This window comes from Notolepis coatsorum (assembly GCF_963971535.1).
Source record: "Notolepis coatsorum genome assembly, chromosome: 4".
Classification (NCBI taxonomy): Eukaryota; Metazoa; Chordata; class Actinopteri; order Aulopiformes; family Paralepididae; genus Notolepis; species Notolepis coatsorum.
In genome coordinates this window covers 108,495,885-108,507,560 of record NC_140168.1, presented here as the reverse complement: position 1 = coordinate 108,507,560, position 11,676 = coordinate 108,495,885, and the positions used below count along the sequence as shown (strand labels likewise).

The following is an 11,676-nucleotide window of genomic DNA, read 5'->3' as shown; positions in this document are numbered from 1 at the left end:
CACCCGACCACTTTATTTATTACGCACATGATCGATCTCCACATGTCCCAAAACCAACACTGTAAACAGATTGTTAAACTAAATCAATTTGTGCAAATATGCATAATAAATCGGCCTTGTTTTTTTCTTTTTCTTTTGTGAAATGCCCCTTTAACATAACACTCAATGAATGATGGTCAATGAATGAAATTAAATAAAGGAATGTCTGAGTGTGATCAATTGCAAATACTCTCACCGAAGTACAATTTTGAGTATTTTGTTTACATTTAATTCTTTTTAACTCATTCTGCGCCACGGGTCGGGGTGCCAGAGGGCACTATTACGCCAGAGCTGTAAGTCAATGGGGCGCTTTGTTCACTTGCGAGTGCTTAAAATCAGAGTTGTTCCGATACCGATACCAGTATCGGAAATGCCTCCGATACAACCTAAAATGCTGGTATCTGCGACTACACGTAAATTATATGCTCCAATACCATATGACGTAATTTATCAACAACATGTGCGGTATCCTCCTGCTGAGAGTGAGCATTATAAAACAAACTGATCGACTGTGAATTAAAGTGTCAATGCTGTTTGTCATTTTAACATCAGATACTTTCTTAAATGCCATCGTCCCGACAGAGTGGTGTTGACGGGGAGCTCTGACGTATTCGCTTGCTGGTGTTATTAGCATTAGCTGAAGAGCTACCTGAAAAGCTCGTTTTAGCTTAACGTTACCTTGGCTAAAGTTGGAGCTATTCATAATCCAGCAATAATGGCTGCAGACCTGCAAGCAAAGTACAGCAAGTTGGCAAAGGAGTATTCCAAGGTAAATCACTTTTTCACCAGTAACGTTACATTGTTTGTCTTTCCATCTAGCTCGCGTTAACTGGCTAACCTAAGTGCCGTCACCTCTCCCACACATGCACGCAATTAATGACATAATGCGGACAGCCATACCGGTGACAATGTTTAGCTTTTAGTGCCAAATGATAAGAGTCTGAGGCGGAGTCTCAAAAGAGAATGTTGAATATTTATTTTGCATCGAAAATCACAACATAAACGTTACTACTAGCCAGAGCCTCTGCTACTAGCTAACTGAACCGGAGCAGACTGGGTAGCAAGTGCAACAACGTATAACGTCCGTGCGGAACCATGTCCCAACAACCTTTCCGTGGGTGAACTCATTGAGCATAGTTGTCAATTAACCCTTTATCTGCCAGGGATTATTCTGATTTTATACCCCTCTCTGCCACCACTGTAAGTCTATGGAGATGTTTCCCTTCTTTGCAGGGCTATAACTTTTTAAATTGTATTGCTAAATTGACATTACTATGGCCCATTCAACGTCAAGTATCTATCGTTTAGGATGTAGCAACGTTCTACTTTTTCATTCACATATTCATACTAAAATACGGTCTAAAGTATAAATATGTTTTTATCGTTTTCTGCAGAACGTGATTTATAGCCCTAAATACATATTAGATCATCAAATGTAGTTTGATACCGATTGACGTCATATTAAAACTTTCAATTGCACAAGGTCCTAAACGTCTTGCCTCATCATCTGCTGGTGACCGGAGGGGGGGGGGTTTATAAATCCGTGGCCGAAGTTAAATCATTCATGTAGTATGGGCGATACATAGATCACAGCAGTTTATATGGATCATAATATTCAAACACGCTGAAACTTACCGCACCTTCCTCTGACCGTTGGGTGGTCAGCGTGGAGCAGAAAGTTCGCGATTATGGGATGTTGATATATGCGATCCATTTCCAGGTTGTATAATAATATATATGTCCAAATCATGTTGTTTATCGAGTTATTGGCAACAGATTGCTATCCAGTGTGTCAAGCTCGAGTCCCGCGAGCGATAGCGAGTGGCCGGACCGAAGATGGATGAGCATCACTTCCTGCCGCTCATTTCCTGTTTGGGCGATCCGCCGATCGGCCACCAGATGGCGCTCTTGAACCGTTGGAGAGTTGAGAGGAGAAACAGGAGATCTCAAGACTCCGTGGGTGAAATATGATTGCCATCACAGATTTTTGAAATATTGATCTCAAAGACGCCTTACGGCGTCATTGGCAGATTACGCATGGCGAGCAATGACATGGTAACACGTTCTTGGCGAGAAAAGGGTTAATGATACTAATACTAATCTATACAATCACCTGTTGTTGAATAAATACCATTACTTTCTAGTTATTACTAAAAAACAGTATATATAAAACAGTATGTAAAAAGGAAAAAAAAAAACGTTTTATAATTTATATGATATAATTTTTTTTTAAATGTATGCACTGGTATCGGATCAGTATCGGTATCGGCCGATACCCAAAGCTTAGGTATCGGAATCGGATCGGGAAGGAAAAAATGGTATCGGAACATCTCTACTTAAAATATATCTTATATTATAGCTATGGGTCTAATACACCCGTCGACTGTCAGTGAGTTGCTTCCAGTCAACATGCACGAAACAGATTGTTTTTTCATTGGTACATTTCCATTATACCGTTTTGAATATGAGTATAGTTTTGGTGATTCTTAGTAATCCCAGGAAAAGATGTGATAATAGCCCTTTAGTGGAATACACTAAACACATTGTCATTTTTTGCCTGATTATCGAATCTTCCTGAAATCAACGCTAGATTATCATTATTATCCTTCCTCATGCATACATGAAATGGCCCTCGTAGCGGGGGGGTTCCCCCCGCCACCTCCTGCACTCAGCGGTAAACAGCCACACACAGACACACAGACAGCGTCGATCAGGGTAGAAAGAAATATCAGATCAACTCAAGATTTATATATAGAGTCCTTCCTGGTATCTGATGTAATGCAAAAGAAATAATCCAATTATCTGATCGCCATTCCAAATACTGCTCGTGGAGGTCCGTCCCACATTACCGAGCGTTACACATGAACGAGCAGGCGGGGTTAGTGTACCATGCCATCGTTGTAAAGGCCTGCCTCGTCTGAGTATTTAAACCCCGCCCGCACGGCTCAGATCGGCCCTGAAAAGAAACTACACCATTTCGAAAAGAGTGCAATACCTGCTGGAAGGCGTAGGTGGCGGTATTTGCCCTTTTGCGAGCTCAGACCCATTCCCAATGATAACATCAGGCTGGATGGATGAAAATGAATGGATATAGCTAAAAAAAAGAAATAACGATTAAAACCTGACTATACTCGTGATTGGCGCTGAACGGTTGGCTAGTTAACCCGACTATACTCGTGACTGGCGTTGAATGAGTTAATATTTCTACTTTTACTGGAGTCCAAAAGGATTGCATACTTCCACATACTTTGCTTCCACATACTTTATCGTTGCAAACGTTTTAACAGGTTGCTAAGTGTTCAGGTCTGATCAGGTCGTCCCTATCTCTCCAGAATACTTTTACTCAAGTGAAAGATTTGTAGTAGGGCTGACCTCGACTAGTCGAATAGTCGACTAATCGATCGAAAGCAGCCGTAGTTGACTGCCAACCTCTTAGTCGAATGCAAAATAGAAAAATTTATTATAATGTATATATATTTTTTTTTTTGTCAAAAGCAAAGAGGCCTAGAAGCGTGGCTAACGCTAATGGCGCGCATACCAGCGAGGCTAACTGCCTAAGAAAACGGGGCACAGAGGCACTGAAAGAGGATTTTTTTCAGTGGACTAATTGCATGCTTTCGCAGAGGACAAGAAGCCTTCAGTCGACTCCTTCAGACATTAAGCACCCCCCACAGCCCAAATGGAATGATAATTTTTTATTATTTTTATTTGTTAATTTTTATTTAGCATTTTTGCATTCGTAGTCGACTATCGTCAAATTTTGGCCAATCAGAATCGACTATACAAATCCTTAGTCGGGGACAGGCCTAATTTGTAGACTGCTCCCCCCCTCACACACACACACACACACTGCTATAACTACCAGACACACACACAGGACACACTGTTGCACTCTGGGAGAAAGTGGGAGCACACTCCACATTCCATCGCCAGGCGAGTTAGAAACCAGCGCCCCGTCGCCCACTGCTTTGCCACAAATTAGCTTTTAATTGGTGTGTATTGTGTTCGGCCCAGCAACAGGTCTCAGTATCAGCACTCCAGGCCCCTGTCCCCGACTAAGGATTTGTATAGTCGACTTTGACTGCAAAAAATGTGCCTATATTATTATATATTTTTATCATTCCATTTGGGCTGTGGGGGGTGCTTAATATCTGAAGGAGTCGACTGAAGGCTTCTTGTCCTCTGCAAAATTGGTCCACTGATGGATACATCTTGATATTTGTCTAGTCTAGTGTGTTCATTAGATGGGTGAAATCCTCTTTCAGTGCCTCTGTGCCTGTTTTCGTAGGCAGTTAGCCTCGCTGGTATGCGTGCCATTAGCATTAGCCACGCTTCTAGGCCTCTTTGCTTTTGGAAAGAATGATAAAATATATATATATTTATACTATTATTATTATTATATATCTTTTTTGCATTCGACTAAGAGGTTGGCAGTCGACTACGGCTCCTTTCGATCGAATAGTCAACTAGTCGAGGTCAGCCCTAGATCAATGTGAGGCCTCTGGCTCTAAGGCTTTCCCTTTACCTTCCAGTAGCAATGATCTTGTGCATACTTTACCTCGTGTACTATTTACTTTTACGCTTACTCATAGTTTCATAGATTCAAATTCTTTATTGCCTATATTTATTGTAAAGTTTATTTATTTTGTAACTGTTATTTGTCATAACCGGCATACACAGACCCTCATATTTTTTCTCATATTTTTCTAATTTGCATGTACATTTAGTCATTTAGCTGAACGCTTTTATCCAAAGCGACTTACAAGTTCTGTACGACAGGTCAGCAGGAAGGTATTACTCTTTCAGCTGAGTAACAATGATCATCAAACAGTGCTGCAGTGTTGAGTGCACAGTAGTAGAGACATGTTAGTATAGTAGGAAGAGTGCATGATGCTATAAGACGGTAAGAAGGTTAGTTATTTATGTCTTTCTACTATTACCCTGCCCATACCTGTACCCCCCCCCCCCCCCATGCTGCTATCAAGCCCAAATATCCCCAAGGGGATCAATAAAGGAATATCTTATCTTAATGGAGAGCGTTGGATATCGTTTTACTGATCTGAAGAACTGAATGTTGGGATTATTATTTCTAAACGCAATTTCTAATGCAGATGTATGCACATTTATGGACATACAGACATTGCAGTTCAAAGTGCTTCACCGCAGTAAAGAAATACAGGCATATGCGGGCATAAAAAAGATAGAGAGGTAGCAAGGTCAGGTAAATCACAGTTTTTCACATTAGGATCTAGCATCCTAGGCCTCTCTGTTTACGGTTTGATTCAGTAATAAAAATAATAAAATAGAATAGACAGAGTAAAAAAGTGCAGTTTGATTCAGTTTAAAAATAGGCAAAAAATTATAAAATAGAACAGACAGTAAAAAGTGTGATAAAATAGTTAAATAAAAATATACAACAACATTTACAACAGTGTTAGCTATTCATAACACTTAATAGAACAGAGCAGTGCATCGCTCTTAATACTTTGAGTTTCTTTACAAAGTTCGAACATAAATAATATAAGATAAGAATAAATAAACACAGCCAAAAACGAAGAACGCAAAGCATTAGAATAGTGACCCTGACGCTGGTTACCACGGCGACGACTGAAGCTCCGGAGCGTCGGGAGTCCATCCCCGCCTCAGACGAAGCTCCGCCTCTGCCTTCTGAGGACTGTCGAGTCACACGGCGGCCATTTTGCTCTTAATTTGCGCTCAAGTTGGGGAACAGGAGCGTCTATACTTTCCGTAGCCGCATTTCTGGCAGACGCTCTCTGATTGGCCACTGTTGCCCAATCGCGTGACGAGCTGTGTCTTTGCCCATTTCCGCGTCGAACAGCCTGCAAACTACCTGGTGTTCTATCGCCCTGCTCTAAGACAAACTCTAACCTTAACCAACTTCGAAAGAGTGCCTAAGCTTAACCAGTGTAGAAACAGGCGTCGGCCAATCAGAGAGCGTCTTGCCAGAAATGCGGCTACGGAAAGTATAGACGCGGAACGCGAACCCAACCTGAGCGTATACAAAATAGCAAAATGGCCGCCACATTTTTTTCTTCTTTATTTTTTTAACCCCTCGTGTGCCTTTTCCCCCTCTCTTCTCTCCCTTCCAGATAGTAAACCTCATAGAAGAGACGGGACACTTTCACATCACGAACACTACTTTTGACTTTGACCTTTGCTCCCTGGACAAGAGCACCGTGAGGAAGCTGCAGAGTTACCTGGAGACCTCCGGCACGTCCTGAGGCCCGGGAGCAGCTGGCTGCTGTGGAGGGAGCGGGTAGCGCCGGTCCTCCCGCCTACCTGTTCTTCTTCTGGTCTTCGTTTTTGTTTGTTTTTGTACACAAACTTGACCTTTTAGCCGTGATGCTAAAAAGCCCCCCCCCCCCTCCCCGCCCCCCCTATGTGGCTGGATCCAGTCCTTCTCTATCCAGCCGTGTGTGTGTGTGTGTGTGTGTGAGTGTGTGCGCGTGTGTGCGTGTGTGTGTGTGTGTGCGGGGGGGGGGTCTTCACAAGACAGAGACTGGAGCCAAGTGTTCCACTGCCCCTGGGGAGTCGACCTGTCGACCAGGAGATTACCCAGAAAGCCTTGGGAGAAGGAAAAAAGAAAACTTCAGTTGATTTCTTTTTTTTTATGGGAATAGCCGAGACCTCGTTGCTCTTAATGAATGTGCATATTGTTACCATGTATGTTTTTGTTTTGGATTCACTGTTCATTGTGACAAATGCATGGTCAACACTGCCTTACGACATTGTCCGTTTTTATTTATTGAATTTGATTTGCAGGTGCGTGTGTTTGTTTTTCGTATGTGTAATAGTAAAAGAAAAAAAAAGGAAAAACTAAAAAAATGCAAGGAAAAGACAAAAAAAATATTACTTTGTGTAAAGCACTTCACAACGAGCCTCTCTTGAATCTGTATGACAGTTGAACATAATGGAGACAGACATTGACGTTAACTAACGATGACTTGAATGGCGATGAAATGTCATAAAGAGTAAATCATATTCTGCCCTTTCTGAAAACATATGAAGTAGATCATCAGTCGCTGGTGTGAGCTGAGCACAAATCATTCAGTCGAATGTTCCCGTTACATACAGCAAATCAACAAAAGAAAACCTTGTACCAAAAGGTCGGCTATCAGCCATTTCCTGTAATGTGTTGCAACAGGAGCCATTTTGTTTTCTTGTCTTGGTTACACGAGTCTGTTGTCTTGGTTACACGGAGCTTGCCAAGCTAATGCCTGGGCGAATAGTACATAGAATCAAGTAGTGCGATTGGTTGATGCCTCATTAATATTCACACCCAATACTTAATGGACCACATATATGACGTAAAGGGATTCTTATTGGTCTTTTTTTGGGGACATAGATTGGTTTAGGAATTGAAACCCTTGGGACAAAAAGAAAAGAACAACAACTCATACGTTTATTTTGAAATAAGATTTGTACTGTATGACCCGCGTATTTGTGATCCGATCATTTCGGGAGCGTGAATACGATGACAAAAGTACTACGACACCTACCGTCTTTTAGGTAATTTGGTTTTGAAAACAAAACCCAAAGTTATATTGACCATATTCACACGGTGGCCATTTTGCTCTTATGTCAGTGGGTGAATAATGGTCAGTAGTTCTTCTCCCTGTAGTGATGGGAGCAGAGCACATGATGACCACCCCCCTGCCATTGACGGAATGAACAGAATGTCGTTTTTAAAAATGAGTTTTAAGTGTTTCCGATCACCTTGTGTTACACCTGTGCATGAGTGTTTGAGATGTAGAGGGAGGTGGTCTCCGTTTTCATCAGTCTACACAGCCAGACGCCTACTGAGGAGAACACCCCTGAAGGGGTAGGGGTAAAACATTTATAAAAAGGAGGCATTGTGTTTTGTGAATTTGGTCAGGTATGTACTCCTACGGGTGTAAAGACATTCAATTGTTTTATTTATTTTCTTCGGGAAGTTCAGTTAAATATATATTTTTTTTTTACAAAACGGAATTGTTTTTTGTTTCGCTTGCAAATGGTGGACACTGTTCCATTGTGGATCTGCAGGAGTTTGAGTTTCAGGATGGCGAGTTCTGCTGGTCTTTTCTTCTGGAGACCTTGATGGGGTGTTGCTTGCCCCCCATGTCTGCCTTATGAGTTCTTGTGTAATTCTGAGGACGTACAATAAATATTCTGTATGATGTACAGATGAGCTAATGTGCAACCTGTGGGTGGAACAAGTTATTGACACGGATCTTTACTTTGTGCTTTATGTTTTGATGAATTTTTTTATCACGTGAGCCAAATGCCTATACATTTTGTCGTCATTCCCCCCAAAAAAGATATTTTGGTTTAATTATTATACACGTTAACCCTTTCACTACCACACTACAGAAGGTTAACCTTTCACTACCACACTACAGAAGGTTAACCCTTTCACTACTGCACTACAGAAGGTTAACCTTTCACTACCACACTACAGAAGGTTCTATTTCATTCTGGCCTCCGCTCAGAGTCAGTCTGCACTAACCTCACTTCGTGCACATGCACTGAATAAAAAATCCACAATGTACCTTTACATACCAACATTCGTCTGGCCACACCCCTATCCGCTTACCTTCATAAGCAGGTGTGTGGCCACCTACTCGCCTCCTTCTTCACTTTCACCACAAGGAAGTGCCTTCGGTAGATACCCACACTTGACAAGGTTGTTTAGTTGAAGAAAGTTGATACGTGTTTACATTTTTTCTTGCTTTTTTCTTCTCTCATATATTTAAAAAGAAAAAAGCTAAGTCATAATGTTTACCTCGGAGGGTCGCGCTCGCAACGTCACCCTTCACCAGCGGTTCTCCATTGCCGCCTCTGTCGTACCTCTTGGAGCGGGGTTGAGGCCTCTCTCGTGGTCGGCAGCCACACCCGGTAGGCGTCCGATGGATAGTTTGCCTCTCCAAGGAGCTGGTGGACCAGCGCCGTCTCCTGTGCGATGGCCTGGTTCCGGCTCTGGTTCCTCTGCTTCCGGGGAGTCGTCCGCTGTTGGGCGGCCGGCGCCTTTGGTTGCGGGGATTTGAGATGCAAACTTTTTGCGTCAGCTCGCTCCCGTCGCAAGATGGTGGCTTGCAGACGCGAACGGCCTGGTTTTGGTGAGTTGCTGGAGCCGGATGAGGATGCGCCTGATTCTCCATGGCCGATGGAAACAGAGGACTACATGGTAGAAGCGGACGGGTTCTTGTTCGAAGGCCCGGTGGAGACATGTCCCCCGCCCGTCCAGGTAACACTGGAGGGGGGTGAGATGTCTCCTTGGGGTTCCTCGTCCGCAGATGTTGGGTTAGAACCTCCGACTCGGCGGCGGGATGCCCTGCTATCAGCCACATCAGAATGTGGCTCCTTAACCAGTAGTCTGCTGCATATGAGGGACGCGGGCTCGGTGGGGGAATGTATGCAGGGGGAACTGCATGCTTTGTTCCCCGAGCTCATGGCGGCGGCGGAGGGACTATTTTTTGTTACAAACTGTTTATTCACCAAACATATGATGGGGAGGCAACGTGTGAATCTTTCGCTAGTATGGGTTTGATAGGAGGGCTAGACGTTACATTCATGTTAGAGCTTAAGCAAGGCCTGCAGCCTACACTCGGTTGAAAAAGGTTTTTTTTCTGCCTCGACCTGAATCTTCACATAAAGGTAGAGGTTAGTTGTGTGCTCTGTTGCTTATACAGTGATATTGAGCTGCAACACTATTGTGTTGGTTTGCAGTAATGCTTGTATGAAAACGTACCGCGGCTCAGCCGCTCTCTCTCTATCAGATTTTCTGTGTCTTACAACATAGATACGGGTGTCGGGTTCACACATACACACCTTGGCCTTGCTATAAACCCTGTTCACAGATGTGTCTGTGGCTAGCGTGCATTGAATTAGCTTGCGCTGTTCATTAGCATTTGCTACTGAAGGTATCATATGGCTGTTTGTTGTTGTCGTATGCAAGGGTTGGGCTTGCGAGGGGGTACCGGATAAACCCCTCCTTCCCTCTTCTGATTGGTCAGGGGGTTATTGGACTTTATTTTCATTCGGTCAGGGCCAAGCTGTTAGGCAGCTTGGCACGGGGGGGGGAAAGGTTTCCCAGACTCCGCACCTATCACAGGCGGTTGAGTCTTGGGTTTCCCTCCGTCATAGCAAACGTCACTAGGGACGTTTCTATTGGACGACTGCTTCCGTGAGTTTTAGACCCGTATGTAGGGTCTGTTGTTGTCAAGTTGTCGGGGCAGAGCGTAAGAACTTACTGTTCAGGGGAGCTCCCGTAGCTCACCGCATATCTCGGCGCTATTTCTGCGTCGGGGAAAACCGTGCTCGTCACGGATCTGGGGGACACAAGTTCGATTCCCGGACCCGCCGTCATTTCTCAGAATGTCTTCCCCTGCTCTACATCCCATTTCAACCTGCTTCTGTCGGTCATGCTTGACCAGAAAAAGCGATAAACGCTAAAAAATAAAGTTTAAAAAAAAAAAGAACATACTGCTCTACTACGCTCGATATACGTGTAACTTGAGTCTGTTGGTCATGTTACCGTGACTTTTCAATCTATGGCTCACGTGGGAAGTCTCTCTGAGGAGTCCCGTCTCTCCTCTGTGGTGAGGGTGGCGGGATGTAAAAATGTAAAAAAAAATTACCCTCGGCTGCGTCATGTGGGATTCATGTCAGTCGGTGTTTCTTTCTTTTTTAAAAAGAAAAAAAGAGTGGAGAATATGAAGCACGACAAACTTCTTGTCGTTCTCCCAGGCGACTTGAAGAAAAATGTTTGGGGTCTGGTTAGACTATCCATTGATGTGTTTGGGTCCCGACGCATACATAGTGCTGGCTCGGGGTGTTTCTGTTAAGAATCATGCGGGAGGCTAGTACGCCTTGGTTGCTCATTATTAAAACAGCGTTTTTTATAGGGCAACTGGGATGGGGGATTTTTTCCTCTTCCGAGAGCCTGTTACTGGGTCTCGACGGATTCTCGTTCATATCTGGGGGATGTTAACGGAATAGATCAGAACATAGGTAGAGGGGTCTCACGCCCTTGGGGTGGGCCACTGAGCGCGGTACAAATGGGACCGTCTGGGTGGCGCCCTCTTTTCATGTTTTAGATCGACACGCATACCTACCCCCTCTCCTGGAGTGGGCATGTCGGCGTGGTTAGGGCACAGGACTGGTTCTGGTCGCGCTGGTCCAGGTCAGTTAACCCGTTGTCCGCCGGGGACGCAGATCTGCTGTTCTGGTACCCTGAGGGACTTGTGCTTTTTTCGGGGGGGAAAATGCCGGGTCGGCCCGGGTGTCACAGGGTTAGGCGTTATGGAGACCCTTTGTTGGGTACACGTTGTACCTGACACTATCATAAGGGGCTGGTTCTCCTTTCTTTCGCTCCTCTCTCACGCATGGCGAAGAGGGGGCTGTTGGGGTGGTCTTCTGGACCTCCTCTGGTAACCCTGTGTGCTTCCCGAGCCGCCGGGCCCGGTCCGAAGTAATGTTTAGTTGAAACCGTAGGCCTGGGATAACCCTTTTTGGAAACTGAAACACTTGTACTGCGGTATAGCTGGTGTATGCCCGCAGGTGTGTTTTGGAGTTTTTCTTGAGGGGTTATAGGAACAACCACCGTATGTGGTACCAAGAGGGTGGTTGATTCCC

At 44.2% G+C, this 11,676-nt stretch overlaps 1 protein-coding gene across 1 annotated transcript in view; it reads left to right on the top strand.

The window, feature by feature from the left end:
* LOC311226651 (protein AF-9-like) overlaps window positions 1-6,281 on the top strand; it is a gene marked incomplete at both ends in the record, with an annotated part of 25,836 nt that extends 19,555 nt beyond the window's left edge. Inside the window, one exon of the mRNA XM_084312068.1 lies at window positions 6,150-6,281. Within this exon, the coding sequence (XP_084168194.1) occupies window positions 6,150-6,281 (132 nt within the window). The remainder of the gene's footprint in view (window positions 1-6,149) is intronic.
* Between the last annotated feature and the right edge of the window lie 5,395 nt (window positions 6,282-11,676).